The 22973-nt window shown below is 45.0% G+C and overlaps 4 protein-coding genes across 4 annotated transcripts in view; 3 read left to right on the top strand and 1 right to left on the bottom strand.

Annotated features, from left to right (window-relative positions):
- Positions 1-844: 844 nt before the first annotated feature.
- LOC138632821 (actin, alpha cardiac muscle) lies at positions 845-4258 on the top strand. The gene is made up of 9 exons (XM_069718659.1): positions 845-871; positions 2015-2165; positions 2256-2384; positions 2575-2685; positions 2779-2863; positions 3182-3343; positions 3438-3629; positions 3725-3906; positions 3999-4258. Exons 2-9 carry the CDS (start codon positions 2037-2039, stop codon positions 4140-4142), a joined length of 1134 nt encoding a protein of 377 aa, XP_069574760.1. The 5' UTR covers positions 845-871; positions 2015-2036; the 3' UTR covers positions 4143-4258.
- A 528-nt stretch (positions 4259-4786) lies between these two features.
- arhgap11a (Rho GTPase activating protein 11A) lies at positions 4787-10903 on the top strand. Its single transcript, XM_069718695.1, has 12 exons — positions 4787-4944; positions 5552-5619; positions 5706-5802; positions 5894-6150; positions 6277-6440; positions 6534-6677; positions 6845-6919; positions 7292-7465; positions 7561-7690; positions 8286-8385; positions 9019-9133; positions 9254-10903. The coding sequence occupies exons 1-12, from the start codon at positions 4816-4818 to the stop codon at positions 10672-10674; spliced, it is 2874 nt and encodes a 957-aa protein (XP_069574796.1). The 5' UTR covers positions 4787-4815; the 3' UTR covers positions 10675-10903.
- Positions 10904-12996: 2093 nt separating this feature from the next.
- grem1b (gremlin 1b) lies at positions 12997-14833 on the top strand. The gene is made up of 2 exons (XM_069718677.1): positions 12997-13094; positions 13547-14833. Exon 2 carries the CDS (start codon positions 13548-13550, stop codon positions 14094-14096), a length of 549 nt encoding a protein of 182 aa, XP_069574778.1. The 5' UTR covers positions 12997-13094; position 13547; the 3' UTR covers positions 14097-14833.
- A 663-nt stretch (positions 14834-15496) lies between these two features.
- The window catches only part of LOC138632844 (formin-like), a 47607-nt gene continuing 40130 nt past the window's right edge, over positions 15497-22973 (bottom strand). The window contains 3 exon segments of the mRNA XM_069718693.1: positions 15497-17853; positions 17964-18045; positions 19306-19455. Coding sequence (XP_069574794.1) covers positions 17809-17853; positions 17964-18045; positions 19306-19455 — 277 coding nt within the window. The 3' untranslated portion in view covers positions 15497-17808.

The following is a 22973-nucleotide window of genomic DNA, read 5'->3' as shown; positions in this document are numbered from 1 at the left end:
AAATATGGAGCTCCTCCTTGCAAACTGACGGCTCGGGAACCTCAGTGGCTGCTCATTAATGACTCTGTTGCTCACCATAACCCTACAAGGAGACAGCTGGGCCAATCAGGGCAGAGCGCTGACACTGACAGGCCACTCAGACGGCCGGATCAGACAGAGCCCGGCTGGCATTACCATCAGCTGTTCCGTGCATTGAGGAGGCTCAGTGCACATACCAGCAGGATGGTTCACACACATATGCAATGTTTTCATCTCCTTAACAAGGCACCGGTGACGTTTTCCTGACTGGGTCAACATAGCGGGACTTTTGGGTGGCTATGACTACAGTAAAACGTCTCAGGGATATAAGACATATGTCACATTATGCATATTATTCAAGAGCTATAAAAGATATTACTCTGCAACAGATATGCAAGTAGCAAGTATGCATTTTTCCAAAACATAAAGTCACATATTTCCTCAAAGTTCATGTGGAATGATAAAAATTTAAAAAAAGCAAACTGTTTTCATTTTGTTTAATAAGATTAAGTAAGATTCTAAATAATCACAATAGAGATGCAAATAAAACCTTCAAACTTCCTTTTTACAACAACCTTCCAACACCAACTTCTAAACTGTTTAATCTCAAACCAACATTTCATTAAAAGTGTCAATCAGTCACAGGAGTTCATTATGGAGAAGTCCCCTCCATGTATGTAAAACTCACTTTTCCTGGGGCATGTTGATTTTTGCCGGCAGCTCTTATTTGGACTTGTGTGAACCCCCTCGGCCCCGCCCCTGGTCCCTCGACCCAGCATGGGTCTTATTTAAGGGGCTCTCCTCACCGTGAGCCTTCGTCCCAGTAGAAGCATCTGTGTACCAGTGCACCTTGGTGAGTACATTTCACGGCTTGTCTCTCTGAATCACTGAAGATATCGGAGTCATTTTGTTTGATTACCTTTTGCTTGTTTCTGGAGGTTCACTCCAGGTTGATTTGAGTGAATGAACATTGGATGAAAGAATGAATGAATGAATGAATGGATGATGAATGAAATGAATGAATGAATGAATGAATGAATGGATGATGTGACTTCAGCTAAGAGTTTAAGTTGTAATTCCTGGCAGGACTTGTGGGCCACAGTTAAAGCTGGAATTACTGGTTTATGCTTGTTATGATGGTTTGCTGTTAAAAAAAACACGCTCATTGGCTGATGGATTTTCCTGTGAAGAAAACACTCAGTTATAAGGAGAGTTTCTTTGGGAAAGGATTAAGATAAGACTCCTGGATGTTAATACTTAAGCATGACAGAGCGGTACACAAACTCTGAGAGGAAATTGCCCAAATTTAACAACGACCCGACGAATGAGGCGAACAGGCAGCCGGGGCAGAGCGCCAAGTAGTAAACCAAAAAGCGTCCCAGTCTGCAGACGAGGCGGGTGCTGGCCCGGCTCTTCTCTCAGACCTGAAATAGTAGGAGATCCATGTGTCACTTGTTTCACCCTGTTAAGCACAGTCGGGGTGCCGATCTTAAAAATAGATCACAGGTCTCTCTGTTATGCCCCTTTTTGGTGCTACCTCAGCAGCTCTGAGATGTCTGTCCCAGGAACAATCATGGCTGTGGAGATATGGTATCAGTAGTCATACAACAAGATTAGAACCAAAATAGCATCCGAAGGCACGTCTCATTAGCTCTCTATACGTAGCACCCATCGAGGTGGGCTGTGTTGGGGTTTGCAAGTGATAATACCTTAAGAACAGCCATCAGATAGTGTTGTAGGTCTTCAAAGCACTGTGGATTACAGTTACTACGCATACTAATCATATGAGGGCTTGAATGATTATGTCACTATCTTTTCCAGACATAGCAGTCATTTCATCACATCATCAGCCACTCCAGTAATAAAGTCTGTGATTGTCCGGCTAAAACAGGCATTTGTGTTATGCATTATATGACGGGCGGCTTAGGCAGCTGCTCCTAACACCCAGACTAAAGCTTCTCGCCTTGTCTTTCCATCCCCACCTGTCAAATTTTAGACCAACCCAGTAAAGTCTAATCATGTGTGACGACGATGAAACTACCGCCCTCGTGTGCGACAATGGCTCTGGCTTGGTCAAGGCTGGATTTGCCGGAGACGACGCTCCCCGTGCTGTCTTCCCTTCCATTGTTGGAAGGCCCCGCCACCAGGTACTTTCAAGGGGAAAAAACATCTGAAATACGAGTAATAAAAAGAGTATTTTCATGTGTCTCATATTCCTCTCGCGCTTCTTCCCTCAGGGTGTGATGGTGGGTATGGGTCAGAAGGACAGCTACGTAGGTGACGAGGCCCAGAGCAAGAGGGGTATCCTGACCCTCAAGTACCCCATCGAGCATGGCATCATCACCAACTGGGATGATATGGAGAAGGTGCGTGTTGACAGGGAGACTCATTCACAACATTCGTGGCAGCTGACCGAACACATCCTGGATAATTTACCGCCTGGCCGGTCACCGTCATGAAGGCGTCTCTATTTTCAGATTTATAGACCTTGTTGTTGTTTATCCAGCCAGCAGTTGTTTCAGCACTAACATCAGGCTGTCCTGTTTCTTCCGTCAGATCTGGCACCACACCTTTTACAATGAGCTGCGTGTGGCCCCTGAGGAGCACCCCACCCTGCTCACTGAGGCCCCCCTGAACCCCAAAGCCAACAGGGAGAAGATGACCCAGGTATTTTAGAGCCACTAATATCTTGTTGACAAACTTTAAAATTTATTTATTTATTTATTTATTTTTTTAAATTCTGCTTGCTTTCTCTTGCAGATTATGTTTGAGACCTTCAACGTCCCTGCGATGTACGTGGCCATCCAGGCTGTGCTGTCTCTGTACGCCTCCGGTCGTACCACCGGTCAGTAAAATATATATATTTTTTTTACATGCAGTCAATTTACTTCTGCAATAACCTGCTTACTGTCTGTAGAAGTACTAAATTTATGTGTAAGGGAGGAACTGTTCATCATTTACATGCTGAGGCTGTCTGTCATCGGGATGCATTCTTGTCTCGTTGTCAAAGGGAAGGTGTTAATCCCTCTTCTGCAGGGTGTGATGTCAGCATCAATATGTATAGTTTATGATGCGAGACATAGTTGAAGATGGTAGACTAATACTTAGCCGCCTCGCCTTCACAATTGCATGGCTAATTATGGCTCTTATTTGCTTGCTAAAGGTATCGTGCTGGACTCCGGTGATGGTGTGACCCACAATGTCCCCATCTATGAGGGTTACGCTCTGCCACACGCCATCATGCGTCTGGATCTGGCCGGTCGTGACCTGACCGACTACCTGATGAAGATCCTGACTGAGCGTGGCTACTCCTTCGTCACAACCGGTGAGATTGAGCCACCACAGTTAATTCGTTTGATTCATACATGAGAGGTAGATTATGTGTTTTTCATCAACTCTCAAAACTTCCTGCCCCTTAGCCGAGCGTGAGATCGTGCGTGACATCAAGGAGAAGCTGTGCTACGTGGCTCTTGACTTTGAGAATGAGATGGCCACCGCCGCCTCCTCTTCCTCCCTGGAAAAGAGCTACGAGCTGCCCGACGGTCAGGTCATCACCATTGGTAACGAGCGTTTCCGTTGCCCAGAGACCCTCTTCCAGCCTTCTTTCATTGGTGAGTTCAGCACCTACACCTGATTTACTTCCATTTCTTTTCACGCTGTATTTTCTCTGTCACAAAACTCATGTTTGTTGCTTGTCCTCCACCAGGTATGGAGTCTGCTGGCATCCATGAGACCGCCTACAACAGCATCATGAAATGTGACATTGACATCCGTAAGGACCTGTACGCAAACAACGTGCTGTCTGGTGGTACCACCATGTACCCTGGTATTGCTGACCGTATGCAGAAGGAGATTACAGCCCTGGCCCCGAGCACCATGAAGATCAAGGTGAGAACATTGTGAAGGTCTTTAAGTCATCACTTACTGATACAATAAATGAATACCCAATGAGACTGAAATGGTGTTTGTTCCTTACCTAGATCATTGCCCCACCTGAGAGGAAGTACTCTGTCTGGATTGGTGGCTCCATCCTGGCTTCCCTGTCCACCTTCCAGCAGATGTGGATCAGCAAGCAGGAATACGATGAGGCCGGCCCCTCCATCGTCCACAGGAAATGCTTCTAAGCACACAGCCACCTCCGTCCGTCCATGCATTTGTACGTTGTTGTCTCCTGTATATATATGTGTATGTTCTACTGTAATAAAGTTAAACCCTTGTGAGAGTATCTCCTGCACTGTTGTTGTAACTGGCAGAAAATGTGACCCGTCAACTGGGGATGGCTTATTTAAGATTTAAGATTAACACGTGATCGTGAAAAGGCAATGTGATGTTTGCAGTCTATTGACAACTGCTGTTATTTAAGATGCCTGCTCAGCTCTTCCACTCCGTTTTAAGTGGTCTCATTCATCAAACAAATTCGTTTTCAAAAACCAGACCAGCAGTTTGCACACAGAGGCCCAGTCATGCGCAATAAAACGGGCAATTCCCCCATTTCAAATGTGCGATTGGTTTGAATTACATAGTCAGCCGGTTGACACGGAGCGTCCACTTGAATGCTAATCCGCAGCAACAGAAACTGCACCGCCCGGCGGTGCTGCCCCGGGCAACAAAAACACACGCCCCCTAAAGAACGCCGTTCGAACGGTTTCCGTCCAATCAGAGCGCAGCTCGCGGGGAGCGCCGCTGTTTGAACGCAGTGCGGAAGCAGACAGCTCGACTCGGTGCGGTCCGTTAGCTCGCGGTTCACGAGGCGGTTTCATCCCCCCGGTTCACTTGTCTGAGGAGGGATCATGTACGATGAAAGCCGCGGAGAGGAACGTGATGCGGCTGGCGGCCGTGCAGCAGCTCCGCACCGCGTACGGCATCAAGACGAAGAACTGGAGCAAAAACAAAGGATCCGGCTGCAAGTCGGCGGCGAGCAGCTCGGTGAGTTCACGGAGGAAACCGGATGCACGTCTAGATTCGGTTGACGGCCGGTTGTTGTGACGTCTCGTCGTCAATCAACACTTTTTGAGTTTTTGCATGTTCAGGAATCAAATGAGCGTTTTCCCTTGAAAGCTGTTGTTCCCCATGTCGGTCGCTGGAGATGCTTTTTGTTCGGCTGTGTGATTATTCACACCGTGAATGTCTTCACCAGCAGGACGGAGACACACAAGGACAATGTTGTCTCCTGGGACTTCACAGCTCACTGTGGTGGTGTTTCTGGTGTCTTTTGTTTTTGGCTCACAGGAGGTTTTGCTGCAGCAGACTCAGTGAAAAGACTTTAAGCTCCGACGGTGAAGAAGTCAAGAACTAAGATGAAGTAATTCTTCTGGACAGATTCAGTTGTTTGAGGTCAGAGGGAAAGTTTGGCGTCCAGCCATCAAACAAATGACAAAAGAGGGACATTTCAGTCTTGAGTTCATCTGAAAAACAGTGAAACTGTGATTTTGACATACAGGATGGGTTCTTGGCTCTTTTTCTTTTCTTTTTTTTTTTTCTAAAATCTAACACTGAGCCAAGTTCATGTTTTGTTTTTGTATTATTTCCCCAGACAAAAGTTTTTGGTGTCCCTTTGGAGAACTTACCATACTATAATATGGAGCGTGGCAGCGTGCCGAGGTAAGTTTGAGTTTTTTCTTGCGCTTACAGCTGGCAAGTTCTCTCTCGTCCATTTTAGTACTCCTGATATTTTCCTGCCTTCTCAGTTTCCTGGTCGAGGCGTGTATGAAGCTGCTCGCGCACGTCGACACCGAGGGCCTGTTCAGGAAATCGGGCTCCGTCGTTCGCCTGAAAGCCCTCCGGGTGAGTGACGGCCCGACATCGACCTTGCTTTTCACCGAGGCGACCTTGAACGCCGTATTAACACAACAGAGCTGTCCTTTCGTCTGTCCAGGCCAAACTGGATGCGGGTGAGGAGTGCCTGTCCACCGCTCTTCCTTGCGACGTGGCCGGTCTGGTGAAGCAGTTCTTCCGGGAGCTGCCCGAGCCGGTGCTGCCCGCCGAGCTGCAGGACGCCTTCCTCAAGGCCCAGCAGCTCCCCACTGAGGGGGACCGAACCACCGCCACCATGCTGCTGTCTTGTGTCCTGCCAGACAGAAACCTGTGTGTCCTCAGCCACTTTTTCGACTTCCTCCAAAATGTGTCCAAAAGGTGCTTCGATTTATTTGTCTTTTTTTACGATTGTAATGATCTTTGTACTATTTATCACAGAATAGTTTAATATTTACATGGATGCTGTTTCCCCCACCCCCTTTTTTTTTCTTTCTTAAATCACAGGAGTGCAGAGAACAAGATGAACAGCAGTAACTTGTCTGTAATCTTGGCCCCCAACCTCCTTCACTCTGGAGACGGAGCAGAGAAGATGAACGCCAACACCGAGAAACGCCTCAAACTGCAGGCAGCCGTCGTTCACTGCTTCATCGAGAGCGCCCACAACTTCGGTACGACTTGAGGCGCCTCGCCGGCTCTTCTTCTGTGTCCGGCTGCAATGTCGCTTTTGTATCCCTGAACATCTTTGTCTTTGTGTTTCGCAGGTGTGTTACCGCGGTTTCTTCTGGAGAAAGTTCCAGCCATGATGGGCTGCGAGGCGGGAGGAGTTCTGTCTCCGACTCACGACGAACTCGAAGAGCCGGAGCTAAACTCGGGGATGAAGAGGAGACACCGACGCAGCTTCGGAGGTAAAACTCACCGCAATATCGAGATACGTGAACTAAATCAAACATCGTCCTGATGAATTCCGGTTAACCACACTGGAAACGTTTCGTAGCATTAGACCTGTACATGAATTATCGCTTCAGTAAATACCTACTTTTTTGATTTGGTTGGGTTTGTCTCGTGTTTTCAGATGTGGTCAATGGTGCACTGAATAAAATAAAAACTAATAGAACTCCCACCAAAGTCTCCCAGGCAGACGGTCCCGGTAGGTACCGTGACGAGATGACGCCGTGTGTCATGAAGCATGTTGATGCTGTATTAACGTATGAATGTATTAATGCTCTGCACATTGAAAGGACAAGCTTTTATGTTCCTCAAACAGAAATCAACCTTTCCCTTCATACTTGTATTTTGCGGTGCGCTTCAGATGAAATTTGCATTTGCTTTCATGATGAAAACGTGAAACGCGGCCCGACTGTTTCGGCTTGTTTTCTTTGCCCGTCTGTCGTTTGCACGGATCGTCTTCCACAGATCTCACTGAAGCTCGTTCTCAAAATCATCTTTGGTGTTGCTTTTCAAATATTGAAGACCAATCCTGCACACGTGGAGGCATTAATTCTTTTGTGATTTTCGCCAGTCTTTTCCTCTGCAACTCCTGTCATTGCGACGCCGACCTCCAAGCGAAAGCTTCCTTCGGAGTCTGGGCACTCGTTTGGATTTTCAAACAAGAAACGTAGATCTGTGAAAAAGAGTCTGGGGATAGAATTACTTCCCAATACTTTGTTCAGCGGTGCCTCCACTCCTGGATCAGGTATTAATGAATGTTTAGTCAAATGGGAATCAACTGTTGCTCAATCATCTGAAGCTTGCGGTTAAGTTTGCGTGTTTTCACCGTGTACGTTCCAGCCTACAGCGCTTCAGGGGTCCTGGACTTCACCCAAAACGCCTCGTCACCGGCAGGGAAGTCGAGAAGGCAGTCGATGACCTCGGTGAGGAGGAAGAGCCGGCGACTCAGCAACAGACACGCAGTCAACAGGTACACATATTCTCTCTTTGATTAGATATTTGCCTCTTAGTGAGATATTACAAAGTACTTCCACATAGATGAGAATAAAGACGAGGTGATGTGTTTCCCATTTGTGTTTAAAATATTTGTTTAACGAGAGATAATAGTTTGTGTAAAATAAACCTAAAGAGAATCGGGATGAGAGATTCCACAGTACGATATTACCATGATGCTTAAGTCACAACATGATATTATTGCAGTTTTAAACATTTTACTGTATGCTGAGTATTGCAATAACAACATATTGATGACCTTTTTTCAACTGATAATTGTGTCCTTTAAAGAAAAACTTTTATCAGAAAAAACATCTCAATAAATAAAATATAGATTTCAGTCTGTTTATCTTCTATCGTTTATTTTTTTTACAACAGCAAACTGGGATTGTCGAGCTGACAGACTGTCATAAATGTTGCATGCGCCTCAGATTTATTTATTAATGCTGTTATATAATACAATCTTAGTACTCAGTATACTGCGCTGAATCCATTTTTCTTTCCCCCACTCCCTAAAAACTAGAGTTTGTTCTTCGGTTACTCAAAGTTGTTTGAACTCTTCTCCTCTCCAGAGTTGAGTCCGGCTGCGTTTCTCCTAAAGTCGGCAAAAAAGAAGCTCCACGCAAGTCTCTGCGTCTGCGGTTCAGCCTGGGGAAGAGCAGCAAAGACGCCGTAAGTGTGGTTGCACCATAGAATTTCAACCACTGACTGCAATTAACTGGTGGGGTGATGATGATGATGATGATGATGCTGCTGGGGGGATCGGTGTACTGTGGCACTTTGTTGTTGTATAACGGTTAAAGTTTACTTTTAGTGCTAATGCATTTAAACGAATGGCTGCAGGGTTTTAAAGATAATCTGGAGTGTTTTTCACCACTTTAAAAAAAAAAAAGATAATTATGTTACAAAACTAATTGTGTTCATACTTGTTTGGTACAAAGTCAGAGAATATCTCCCGTGTTACTACACTGAGCACTCAGGTGGCCGAATGTTGGTATCCGACATATTATAAGCTGTTTTTTGGGTACATCGAGTTTAAGGTGCTTGACTTTCTAATGCTCGAGAGTTACGTGTATATTCTTGACTGAATAAAAAGTTAAAAACAAAACCCTATGTGTTGTTTCTTCTGAGTGATTTTTAATCATCCTCTGAAGAACTAACCACATAAATCATGGAATTAACATCTTAATGTTACATGTTGGCTGATTTCTGTGGGGTCCTTTTTAACAAAATACTTCTCTTAATGCTTAATCCTCCTCGAAGCTTCTTTCATCTTTCATTTCTCATTCCATGCTGGTGATAAAGGGGTCTGAGTCCATTGGTTGGCGACTTGCCACGCAGGAGAGCACCACCAGTTTCCGTTTCACCAACGATACCGAGTTCAGTCCATCAGTTGTGCCTCAAAAAACTGAATCCAAGAGTGAGTACCAAAAACCCGAGCTGTACATTCACTGCTAATCAAATATTTCTATTGTTGTTGTTTTACAGACGTAGTGTCTTGAACTCTAACGCCTGCTGATATCCCTCTTTACTTCACCAGGCTCCAAGTACATCAGTAAGTCCGAAGACAACCTGCTGACGCCCCGGTATGACCGAAGTGCCCTCCGGACCTCGTGGAGCGGGGCGAGCCGCGGAGGAGCGCGGGCTTTCAGCCGAGGCTCGTTCACAGACACCCCCATGAACGAGTGCCTCAAGAGCAACTACACGTCTGAACCTGTCATCGTCGTACCCAAACCTCCGGCCGGGACCGGCCTGCCCATGAAGCTGTGCTGCGCTTCCAGCGCAGGGAGCCTCGAGAGCGAGAGTTCTGCCACCGAGGCCCGGAGACGCCCGAGCTCCACGCTGCTGAAGATGAAGACGGCCTTCGCTGAGTCGGGCAGCGACGTCCGCGCTGTCCCGCAGGACTCCCGCAGCGCCACGGGAGCCGATGTGATCAAACCGTCGGACGGCGTCCCGGTCCCTCCACCGGAGACTCCAGTCAAAGCTCTGTTTGTGAACAGCTTCCCAACTCCGCAGAGACTTCTGGCTGATGAGCAGAACATTACTTTTGGCCAAATTGACTTTGCCTCTTTGTCTCCTTTGCATATTGATAGTGTCGTGTTTGAGCCGGGTGTGTACGGTAGCCCGGTGACTAAGGAGTGCAACAGCAGCCACAACGGCTCCCCGGTGGGACAAAGTGAACGGGAGGCCGAGCAGGTGAACTGCAGCAGGTTGATCGACGCTCTGGACATCCAGAGTCCTGCTCACTTCACGCTGGGCGTCTCCTCGGGACTTCAGTCCACTCCATACAAGCCAGGGCTTAGACTCCGAGACGAGCCGGTCACACCTCCTAGAAGTGGTACTGTAGTCGGCACATTGTACGAGAGGGACGTGTTTTCCCCAGAGATTGGTACGAAAGTCCAAAACCAACAACCCCTCTCACCAAACAGCCTGGAGAGTGAAAAGCGGCGGGTGGCAGACCACATTCATCACTTCAACAAGCTCACTCTTTACTCTCCCAGAGACTCCAGGGGCAAACAACTCAGGTCGCCGCTCAAGTTCCAGCGCACCTCTGTGCGGCAGACGGTGCGCAGGATCAACTCTTTGTTGGGAGACAGCAGGAGAGCCGCTGGAAGTGCCGAGATCACCGCCAACCAGAGTGGACCGGTGGTGAAGGCCGTGAGTCTGGAGAGCGGTCTCTCCCCTCACCCTCAACATCAGCCTCACCCGGGAGAGCCTAAAGTGGGCTTCCTAAAGAAACCGCCTCCGGTCCCTCCGAAAAAGCCCAGCACCCTGGCCCGTAAACCGAAGAAGGCCTGTGCTCTGGGAGACGTCACCAACAAGGTCCAACCAAAAGTCAAAGGTGACTCTTCTGTCCTGAATCCTTCAGCAGAGAAGGACATGAGCCATTACCGAGGTTCCCCCAGAAACCCTCTCAACCAAGGACGGCTGATGTCTGCTACCAAACCTGTCGATTTATAGTCCGTATTCTTTTGGCCTTTTCTCTCCTCTTACTATGCAGGTCTCTGTCTGGTAAGACTACGTGACATTAAACATTACAACGAATATTATCAACATTTTCAGGGTCTTAATTTATTTCAATCTATTGTAGGTGCTGCTTGTGTCATCTTATTGAGATGGGTTTTTTTTGCCTTACATTTCTCTTAAAGTTAAATCTTGACACACATCGGCCTCTAAGTAAGATCATACGTCGGGCCAGATGATCTGAAATGTGATCGGTGGTATGACGGGAGACTTTTTGATAGTGTTACGCTTTTATGTATGCGTTTTATAGTTAATTTTTAAGTAGATGATTGGGTGGGGGGGGATGACTGAAGTGAAGTTAAAACTGTTTTTTTTAATTTCAGAATCTTTTCTTAAATTCAATTTCAATTCAACTTTATTTATATAGCGCCAAATCACAACATAGGTTATTTCATGGAACTTAACACATTAAAGTCCTTACAGCAATATTTTACTGTCTTATGTCAAGAAGAAAAAATAATGCACCTTTTGTTGGATTTGATTTAAAAGAAAAAGCCAAACTGTGTTGTTTACTTTATCTGTTGAAGTGCATTAATTTGAAAATCTCCAGCCAGAATAATGTGTTGCCATGTGAGCAGCTTCAGACAAATAAAATCAAACAGCATGAAGTTTGTGGTTGAATTATTTTCACTCTTCACCACAAGGGGGAGCCCTCCAGTCGCTTCAGAGAATCAGGCTTCTGCTTCTTGCTGTACACTGAAACTCGGGAGTGTCTTGTGTCAGATGATGTATTTATTACCTCTTGAGAAATGTTTGCAGCATGTCTTTGAACAAAATTGGTTCTGGTGCAATTGTGACAACTTAATCTGCTCCCCTTTAATACACACATTATTCTTTCTACTAGTTTTAAATGGGATATCTGAGCCGAATCGTGGAAAAAAAAAAAAAAAAACCCTCCTAACTGCTTTTAAAAGTGAGATAAGTATCTGGCTCGGTGACAAGTTTCAAACTTGCGCGAGGAGATCTTTTCTTGTAAAGAATCTGAAGAGTTTCCAGTGATGGGGTGAAGGTCAAAATCATTCCCACAGAGTTCTTCCCGGCAGCCCATTGAGAAGCTCGCAAGCTTTTCATGTGTAACACGAGAGACTGAACTTGGACAAAGTGTCATGTTAAAACATTGCGGCAGGAGCGCACCGCTTGATTTCAAGGTGTTGTGTTCTGATCCATTAACATCAGCTGCGCAGTTAGACACGTGTTTAGGTATGTGAGCCGATCCATCCATCAGTTATCTACCCGTTTGATCCTGAACAGGGCCACCGGGGTGGGGGTGGGGGTGGGGCTGGATCCCATCCCAGCTGACTGCGAGCGGAGGCGGGGTTCATCGTGGACAGGTTGCCACGCCATCACCATTCACACCTATACAGGAAAGAATCGGAGAGACTGATGCACCGAAATGAAACCCTCCAGATAAATTGCCCTGCATACCTTCTCGGGTGAATAATTCATTTACTATAGTTGTATAAACCAGTTTTAATCTATGAAGAGGAACGTTTTGGTTACCAGGTCGGAAAAAATTGCTTTAGCTGGTATTCATCATTGTCCCACTTCAATTATCATTTATTTCGCTCATCAAGGGCTCATGGACCATTAATATTCTGGAACAACCCGAACCAAAACCGGGCTACGGATGAACGGTCCATAACTCTGGACTTGTAAGAAAGTTCCAATATTTATAACTGCATTACCAAACAGGAAGGAAACGTCATCAGCCAAATGGATGTCTAACAATCTGGCATCCCGAAGTTGCTCCTAATGTCTTAAACTTATTTTTCATGCAGAGCATTAGATTATGTGGGAACACGTAAATATACACATATTAATATAATTAACTAAAACTTTTTTCAAGTTGATTGCGCAACAACTCATCTCTTTAATTATTGTGTTTGGATGTTCAATATTCTTATCGTTATGCTCCTTTAAGTAAAACAAAAAACTCAAACTTTTTTTCCATGTGCGCATAAACTTCAGGCCTGCACGTCTCCCCCCCCCCCCCCCCGCGCCTCCTCCTCCTCCCCACTGCCTGCCTGCCCTCGCTGTTCCTCGGTTGTCTGTTTTCTTGAAGTGGGTTCAGGGAAGTGTTGAGGGGGCGGATAGTCTTGATTTTCTCTACATCGTGCTTAGCCAATAACTGTTGTGCACATCTCAGCTGGCAGACATTTAAAAGGGAGACAGTCCGGCGCTGGAGCAATTTGTATTAAACCCCCTGGCCCCTGTCTATGGAGCGGTTAGTCTCCCACCCATCCACAGTCCCACCAGTGCACAGTCGACAGCAATAGGTGGCTATCACCTCGGAAGGTGCCGTACAGAGTACTGACAGGATCAGATCATCGCACTTGAGGCAGTGGAGACTCGCGCAGGTGAGTGGATTTGTTCTGTTTCTGATGCTCTCGTTTCATCTCCCGCCAATCACTCTGCTTTTTAAACTTTTGGTATATGGCTGATAAATGTATGCGTGTTATTTACTAATGTGCGTATGTATGGTTGGCACGCTGTTGGTTTACTGAAAATATGAAAAAGTTTATTCTTTTACTTTGGCGAAATCTATTGGAATTCTCTTAGATAGTCGATAAAGTATGTGAACATAATTATGTGATATTATATAATTTATTAGTTTGAGGTTATTCAGATGAAACACGGTTTGGCATAAATATGTCGTACCTTTTTTTGTGGTTTTGAAAAAAAGAAGAGAGAAAAACTTCTCGCTGTGCGTTTTTACGCAGCGTAAAATCCTTGACAGCTGTGCGCAACCCGTCCAAAGTTGAAACGATATAGGTGATTCATTATTTTCTTCTTCTCCTTTCTCCCTAAGAATGGCCAACTCGACGCGTATCCTCTGCAGTATGGTTTTCATCATTGGGTTGCTATCCTCTCCTGTGGATTCAAAAAGAAACCGAGGATCACAAGGCGCCATTCCTCATCCTGACAAAAACAACCCAAACGAATCGGAGCAGCAACCGCAGCCTCCGCAGGCGGGCTCTGGGTCCCGGCAGAGGCCGGGCTCATCCTCACCGGCCGACGAGGTGCTGGAGTCCAGCCAGGAAGCTTTGCATGTGACGGAGCGCCAGTATTTGAAACGGGACTGGTGCAAGACGCAACCTCTCAAACAGACAATTCACGAGGAGGGCTGCGTCAGCCGCACCATCATCAACCGATTCTGTTACGGACAATGCAACTCCTTCTACATCCCCAGGCATATCCGCAAGGAGGAGGGTGCCTTCCAGTCCTGTTCGTTTTGCAAGCCAAAGCGTTTTACCACCATGACTTTCACATTGAACTGTCCCGACCAGCAGCCACCCACCAAGAAGAAGCGCATCCAGCGCGTCAAACAGTGCCGCTGTATATCCATAGACCTGGATTAAATACACAGCAACGACGTGTGTGTGTTTTCATGTTGTTATTATTCGAGGACAGGAATGTTGGTAGGAAAAAAACAAAACCCAGTGATCTTGGCTGTCACACAGCCGAGAACACGTGCCTTTCTCCATTTGGAGATATGCACGTAACTACAATATGACATGTACAATTGTCCTCTTGCACAGGGTGTGAACAAATACGGACATGCAATTTATTAAACCGACAGTGAACAGCAACACTTTACAGCTCACCAGCTTGAAAACAAGCATCACTGCACGGGAAAACGCGGACTTGGAATGGGCACGTTTTACGCACGACTTCCTCACCCCAATAGGACTGCACAATCCCGGTTTTTATTTAATAACCCATTTCTCCAGGCACTCCATGTGACAGGGAAGCATTTCTGTCCAATCCTGTATTTTACTTGTTTATATATGGTTGTTGAACTGGATGTTTCCACTGTGTGGAATTTGATGAATGGCTTTATTTGTAAATGAAAAATGTGATTTTGTTCGATATTTCAAGGATCTTTCAAGGTTAACCTAATTGATTTCGGTGAATTTCGAAGTCCATCAGTAAAGATTTTTTTTGTAAGTTGGGAGCCTCCTAAAATACACAAAAGGCTTCGTTGTTAGTTTATACGGAAAAATGTACAGTGGTGGTTTATACAGTATCGAGATTAAATAGTTGTAAAATGTAAAGCCATTTTTGATGTAACCAGTTTCTTTATTCCTTTGATTAAATTATCCATGAAATCTAAATAAACGGATGCTGGAATATTGTGCATATTATTCATAACTAATTCTCTGGGAAAATATATAATTATTATTATTTTTTTTAAATAGCCTTTCATCCTCTGCTGCTCTCCTGCGCGGAGCCAACATCTCACTGAGTCCCTCGCACTCAGACCTCGGAATAAATCTCATCGTAAAGTAGTCAGCTTTATGAGAATAGATGTAGTTACTTTTTCCAATTATCTCTTGAAATGATGTAATTTAACTTCGCCAGATTTGGTTACAAGGCTCGCAAATCTGTCAGAGGACTGAATGGGGCTGTTCACGTGTAAATGATGAAGGCGTTTCGGCCTTTACGGCACTAATCCGGAGTTTGATAAACAAGTGGCAATTGACGGAAAGTTTTTTTTAAATAAAAAAAAAAATATATTCTTCAACCGTACATATCAAATAATCTTCATAATACATGTTCTAAAACACAATTTGCGTTTTTTTTTTTTTTTTTTTGGCGTTTAAGTGCCACAGTTGTAAATCTACAGTCTGAGCTGAGAAGGGTCCAAAACTTTGAATCGGTCAGTTGGTGATTTATTGATCTTTGTTTGCACAATATAAGAAGGATTACTCAATACAACTGGAGTTGAGTTTAAAAAAAAAAAAAAAAAAAAAAAAAATTTATGACTAAATGTGTAAAACCAGGTCCTAAATATCCAATTTAGGGCACAGAATGACGATTGTGACAACAAAAAAATGTTAAACCACTGAAATATCTTCAATTTCCCTCTTAAAAACATAGTTCTGTTAAAACAATGACATGTTTAAATTCCCTGTTAACAAAACTAATTGCTTTCTTTCAGATTTCCAGGAAAAGCTTTAATGTCCTAAAACAAGGCTGACTGAAGGACTTCATGCTGACTCAGTTTATTTAACAGCCTAGCGAAAATATAAATCACCAAATCCTTTTTATGACTCAGGTTACTTGCATAAATACCACATTTTTTTGGTGCTGGCCTAATGGAAGTGTTGACATCAGAAATTTGAGAGGAATTGGTTTTAACACATCTTTCGAATTGCAGGTCTTCATCCAAAATGAATCAGGCTTGTTGGGTGTCCAGTAGTTTATTCTTGAAATTTAAAACAATTCCATAAAATTACACGAGAGCTACTGAAGGTTACATGAACCGACATACGTACAGTAGAGGCTACAACAATTCCTTGGTCAGTATCAACTCATTTTTGCTTTTCAATCCCTCTGGAGTAAAATATAGCAGTTTAAAGTTTTGAAATTGATTTTTGTACAAAATAAATCGCACACGTGAAAGACTTTGGAGGGTAAAAAAGTAATTCAAGGTGCAGTTTTTCGGATACTCTGATAATGGAAGTCTGTCTGAGGTATAACAACTCGCATAGCTTGATTATCTTAAATGTTTTCAATACCCACAATTCAACCCTCATGGCTCCAAAACTAAACAAAAAAGGCAACTTTCTTCATTCTCTGCAAAGTTCTCAATTTCCACATCACCAAGCACACTGCTGATCTGCACAACATACAGGCAACATCCATGTGAAAATATATCTTTCATCCGACTGACCTATCAAGCAGCTTCAATTACAACTCATACATCCTCAAAGAGAACAAAGCTGATGATTTTTTTTTTTTTTTTTTTTGGCATAAAATAACTCTGTCCTTACATAAAGAACCTTCCTGAATGAAGCCTACAGGAGCGTGTTTACATTTGTGAAAATAAAGCATTATATCTTAATACAATTTCTTAAAAATAAAAAAACTAACAGGATTTTATCATGATGCAATACAATTTATACATCTTATAACAAGGAACTCTTGCATAGGAAAAAGAAGTGCAAAAAAAGTGCAAGACAGCTGAAAAAAATGCAGGCAGGTACATGACGGGGGAGTGTCGTTCAGAGCGTGCTACAACATACAGCTACTGCAAGCAGGTAAGTGCTTACACACCGCGACGTACAGCACACAACGACGGATTAACAACCTTTTCTTCTTTTTTCTAAATCGTAGGTGAGTGAGTGCATGGCCAAAACCTGCTGTGTTCTTCTGATGTTTTTAAGTGCAGGTTTGTGTATGTGAGGCTCGGACTCGCTGCCAGCTTCAGCTCTCCTCTGGCCGGCACCCAGGAGAGGTCAGGCTGGTGCAGTGCAACACAGTGAAACCGCCACATACTGGGTTTTTTAATTATTTTTTTTTTAATCACGCACGCGACTTATACACAACAGATCACACGCAAAGTATCTTCATCTGCACTTGATGCCCAGCGTGGCTCATTTATCATATTCTTCAAAGCTGCGCAGTCCCTGCCGATTCTACATGACATATTTACAAGACTTTTAATGAGCCATGGTGAATGAAAATCTATCCGCTACAGCAAAGGACGCTTGGAACTGCTTTCTTACCGCTTTGAGAGACAGATCTGTTTTGTCAACAGGGATTTTCTTCTCAGCAGACATTGCCAGGAGGCCATATCTGTACACTTTGAACACGTTATAGTATTTTCACTACATGTGGCTGTCTGAAACAGTTCAGGAAAGAAACAACTCTCTGCTTCTGGAGATCCAGAAGGAATCTTGTGGACGCGTCAGCTGGCACTGCTGTGAATCCCACTGAACCCTGGAGACCTTTCACAAGCTGGGCACTCAGAGGTCACGCCACGCTGGATGAATGAGGTCAACCTTTGGCCTTTAAGACTCCCATCACTTCGGCTGTGTCAGCCATGCATCCTCGCTGCAGGGGTTACAACTAAAAGCCTGAACATGAAGGTGGTGGAGGGTTAGGGGTTGGGCAGGGGTGTCCAGTGCTGTTAGTGGGGCAGAGATGCAGCAGTGGGAGTAGAAAGAGTCCGGTGAGGTTTCACTGTGAGTCTGTTTCGGTGCTCAGAGGGTCGTCCAGTGCTGCCGAGGCGAGCTCGCGCCCACCGGTCCTCTTTTCTTCTTCTGCTCTCGCTCGTCATCTCACTCAGCTGGAGGACACGCTGGCTTCCTTCTGCCGCAGCCTCTCTTTCTGTTGGCAACAACCACAAAAAGATTCAGCGTATTGATTTCAGTGCCGACACAAGGAAGAGCAGCTTTCCGGAAATTGCAGTGGATTGTTGAATATAGATCAGCGCTCACCAGACTGTTGGCATTGATCTTCTTGGTTTCGACTCTTTTCTCCGCTGTGATCTTCTTAATGTTTTCTTGAGCTTCCTTCAACCTGTAGAGCAAAAAATACCCACAAGGACTTGATGTTAGCAGAAGTACACGCACACGCATGCATGCACACGCACACACTGATCCTCTGCGGTCAGTGAAAGCCCCTTAAGTGAGAAGCAGCAGAGAATGACATTCGGTTGAGGAGATAATGAGGCTGCCTTTAAAAAACACTTGGCTTTTATGAGCACGCAAATACTATTTAAAATAAAGTTAATTGTACATAAGCACAATCAGCTGGGAGTAGTGTGAGGCACTATTACCGAGTAAACAATTAAGAGTGATTACATGGATCCATGGCAGGCCTGCAGAACCTTCAACTCGGACTCAGGTCCGTGAAGAGAGCCGTGAAAGCAGCACATGAAAACTACAGCCCAGGAATGACCTCGCTGCTCCGTTCCTCTCGTTGGGCTGCGTGTCCGGCATCATTACAGTGTTTATCAGTTCTCCCATATCGCGCAGCTTTTTAACGGCCAACGGGCCCCCGTCCACTGGCCAGTAAAGCCAGGCGGCCGCCAGGAGGGTCTGCAGTCCCTCGGTGGAATGCCCCCCCAACATGACGCCTCGGGTCAGAGGAAACGTTATAAATTCAGGCCCCAGTCCTTCAGACGGAGGGCCGAGGCCTCAGCTACTCCTCTTTGATGGCCTCCCTCTTTGCTTTAATTACAACCCAGCATCCGCACATCACCTCTGTACAATTAGTGCTAATTTGACATGATGTCCAGGGGTGTTAAGCGCCTCTCCGAAGGCGACAGAAACAAGAAGTGTAGTTTGAAATGTTTAAGCTTCGGTTTGCAAAGCAAAGTTGTACATTCACTGCCCGAGTGTTTTTCTTTCTTCCAGAAACAATATTTCTACCGCACGCTGAACACATCAGGATTTTCAGGGGATATCAATCATGGTTTTAATTACCATCATTCAAAGGGACAGTACACTAATTAAGCACAGATTCTTTTATTGAATCAATTTGGCCGTCTAACAATGCAAAGTTACAAAATACGAAAATGAATTCTGCACCGCAGAGGCCAAGAATTCCTGATTTATAGTCTCAAGTATCAAGTAGGGTAAAGCTTCAAAAATACTGGATCCTTTATTTGATCATTATGAAACTCGATCTTTATTCATTCTGCAAAAAAAAAAAAAAAAAAAAAGCTCTGAAGAATCTGAGATAACCCTCATGACACTTAGTCTTGCTTACCAGTGAAGTAAAGCTTCATGACAGAGACATTGAGAAGCAGAATAACTCTACCAGAGTCCGCCTCACCTCTCCTTGGAGATGTTCTTGCTTTGTCGTATCCAGGTGTTCTTGAAGTCGTTGCAGAACTCATACCAAAGCATGAAGACGTAAGTCGGAGTCACGTCTTTCTCTCCAGATTTTGGCTTGACACCCAAGTAGCTCACCACGTCCTGGAAACTGCAGGGAAAAACACAGCAGAGGCCCAGATAGTGTCTTATCACATGTAAACCCCTCGGATTAATCTCAGACAAGTCCCTGTTGACGAGCTACTTAAAATTTTAAACGGAAGTTGTATAACCAAGAAACAGACAAATACAGGTTTAAAAAAAAAAAAAACAGTCGAAACTTTTGACAGCACACAGAGAAGTTGATGGATGTAGAGAGAGACAGCGAGGCGAGGAGGCGAGAAGCCGAGCTGGAAGGAGAGCGTCCACCCCGCTGGGCCACAGGGGAGAGCCGGTAGCGGCGGCTCCATTATCACATTGACCTCCACCGCCTGCAGGGGAAGACTGCCAGAGGAGATGGAGACAGCCAAGAACAGGCAGCTGCTCCTCCAGACAGACACTCACTCACACTCACACTCACACTCACAGCTCCAAGAACATATTCCCTGGCAGACAATGACAGGTGTGCACACGTTAAAACACAAAGAAGAAGTGAGGCCAGATCGATGTGAATGAACAGATTGCGGTTGTTCTGCTTTCCGGACACGGAGATGGACTGTCGCGCTGGTGTAAACCAGCTCCTCAGCTTAATTCAATTGTAACCAAATCTGAACTCTTGGCGAGCCTCTCAGCAGCACACACAAGGCATGAAAAGCAGCCTGCTGCTTCAGATTCCCTCCTCAAACCCAAACATGAAAGACATTTTCTAGCTGTGCCTGTCAGAGGGTTGATAAAAGGGGGCCATGATTCAAGAGATGCTCTCTGTCCCATTGACACCCCGATAGGCTCTGACCTCCAGATGCTAGGTGGCTCTCTGCAACGCTAATCTAAGACATGTTCATGTGGAGTGAAATGGTGCAATATGCTGCCCAGACGCCCAGCTAAAAGTCTGAGAAAAAAAAAAAAGGAGTTGCTGCATGAGCCTGCTTCCCATTTCCTAGCGATGCGTCATTTTGCTGCGATGCTCAAAAGAGGAGAGCGCTGTAGATCATTCTGTACGCTCCAGAAGAAGTCTGAAGAACAAGGCTCGGAGATGTTTAGATTGACCAAACAGACGTGCTGTCGCAGGTTGCTGCGCTGCAGCCGGCTCTGGTCTGGTCTGGTCTGGTCTGGCATGATGAACAGGGTCTCTCCTCCAGCAGCTCCTCTCCTGACCCTGGGTCATCATGTCAAAGCTTGCACAAATCAAGCAACAAGCTTTTCCCCTTTAGCTTCTAGAAGCTTATGAAGCAAGCAGATACACGAGTCTTCACTCGAAACAGATGCAAACACAGTCTCACATGGCAAAAAACAAACAAAATCAAGCAGACCTTTTGTTCATTTGTGAGCGCAGGCCAAATGCACTTGTACACAAAACTCGCAAGCTTACACTTCTGTAATCTATGCTATGATGCCATTGGCGTGAGAGGGTTTACTGCAGCACCCACAGCCGGCATTCCTCACTGACAGCTATAAAAAAAGACCCATTACAAAACCATGAACAGCCGTGAGAATCAGGGAGATATTTGGACAGGCAACTCTGCATTCCTTTGTTTCCACCAGTAAAAAGATTACAGAAGTAAAGTCATTGTTGTCGGCTGATTCAGCAGGAAGCACAAAGCGGAGGCCACTAACACCCGAGGAGAATAATACACCAACTAGCTGCAACGAAACCTTAACTGCACGGCGACTGCAGAGACGGCGCATGGGCCAAATGAAATTGAGCATGATGGGGGGAGAAGGAAACTTAATGAGACGGAACCGAGGACAGAACCAGAAAACCTCAGTGGAGCACAAACACACAGCAGACAAATTAGGACTGCGTGTTGAGGAAAAGGTCTCCGCCCTCACCATGGCAACGCCTGACATTCAAAAAACAAGAAATAATCAGAACCAAACAGGAAATAACATTTTCGTCACGGTTACATTGGTGTCCACAAATAAGGTTAAAAGTTTCTGTTTTTGTTATTTCACATAATAGTTTTCTGTATTTCTCTTATTTATATTCTCACTTGTTGAATTAAACATTAGAGAGGATAATATTTGAATTGACTTCTAATGTCGCCTCATTCAAAGCGCTCTGTGGGGGGATTGGTGGGGGAGGAGGGGAGGGGAGAGGGGAGGGGGGAGAGGGGTGTTTGTTGTTTTGCCAGTGAATCATCTGGAACAAACTGCAAAGAGCAGTTTGAGGTTTTGTTTGAGGTGTTTAAAGGTTTGTCAGATGAAATGCTAAACAGTGGAACACTGCAGTAAACATTAGCTTGAATTAATTGGAAATAACGTTTTCTACATTTTTCATATACATTTCATTTATATATGTAGATAGAGGGAAAATTGTTTGGGCTGTTTCTGAGAAATATAAAATAATTTTTTTTCATTCAACAAAATAAATCAAAAACATCTGAAATATCACAGTGACATCAAGGTGAGTCAGTTTTACATAAAACCCCAAATCAAAATTGAAATATGACATTTAGTGGCAGCAGAAATAATTAGCGGTTAAATCAATTATTAAATCAACAGAAAAAAAAATCTGCACTAATAATAATGATATCTTGTTAAATTAAATTACACAGAACATTTTCAGATTGATATTTGACACAGTTGTGATCCGTGTTAATATCCTGATTCATATCACCCAGCGCTGCTCGGTGGCTCGCAAGGCGTTTAAACTCTTGGACTCTTCGGGATGTCGGGCCGGAGTTATTAAGGCAGCACCGCGGGTGTGTTGTCTTATTTCTTTTATTAACACCGAGTCGTAATCGTGCCGCCGCTGCTGTTGTGTGCTTGTGTGAGGATCCCTCACCCAGCACAGATGTGAGAGCCCACCCAGACGCCCATATCCATCAACAGCGTGTCACTTTTACGAGGTGGCTCGGTGGGAACCTGAGAAAGAGACCCCCGCCTCCCTCTCGCTCTACCTAGCGCCAGTCGGCCAGCCCCCTCTTTAGATGAAATTAAAGGAAAACTTCATTAAAGGCAAAAGGTGCTGTCAGCTGCGGGGCCCTTTTGATCAATATTCCCCCTCCAAGTTCAACACCTTCATTACAGTGGTGTCACTCACGCACACCAAGGTGCACAAACACACACACACACACACACACACACACACACACACACACACGTCAGTCTAGTTCAGCGGGTAGAAATATGACCGTACGGACAGACAGTGAGAGGTGCAGCCATCCCTCAGCCGTTCTCCTGGCTCACAAACAGCAACATGAAACAAGAGTCTGGAGCCGCTCGCTGAGTTATAGTAATGTCCAAAAAGCAATCAACCTTCTAATTGTTTACAGTCACCATTTACTTGCGTCAGGCGTCTTTCCCTTTCGCCTTCATGTGCTTTCATGATTTATTTTGGAAGTGGGAGAGTTACGAAATGTAAAGCAAACAATTCTGCTCGCTATCCAAACAAGGTAAAAACAATCTGTTTTGCTTTGTTTGTCTGCCCCACCATCTTTTTCCAATATGAAATGTTCCAGATATGATTTTGCTCGGACAGCGAGCCCAGCGGTTGCCAGGGTGTCTCGCGCCAATAAATCTCATGCCTCT

Source organism: Brachyistius frenatus, unplaced genomic scaffold, assembly GCF_029030835.1.
Source record: "Brachyistius frenatus isolate BFR_SWC_R1_liver_20210118 unplaced genomic scaffold, ASM2903083v1 Contig_196, whole genome shotgun sequence".
NCBI classification, from domain to species: Eukaryota; Metazoa; Chordata; class Actinopteri; family Embiotocidae; genus Brachyistius; species Brachyistius frenatus.
This window is presented reverse-complemented; position numbering and strand designations above follow the sequence as displayed.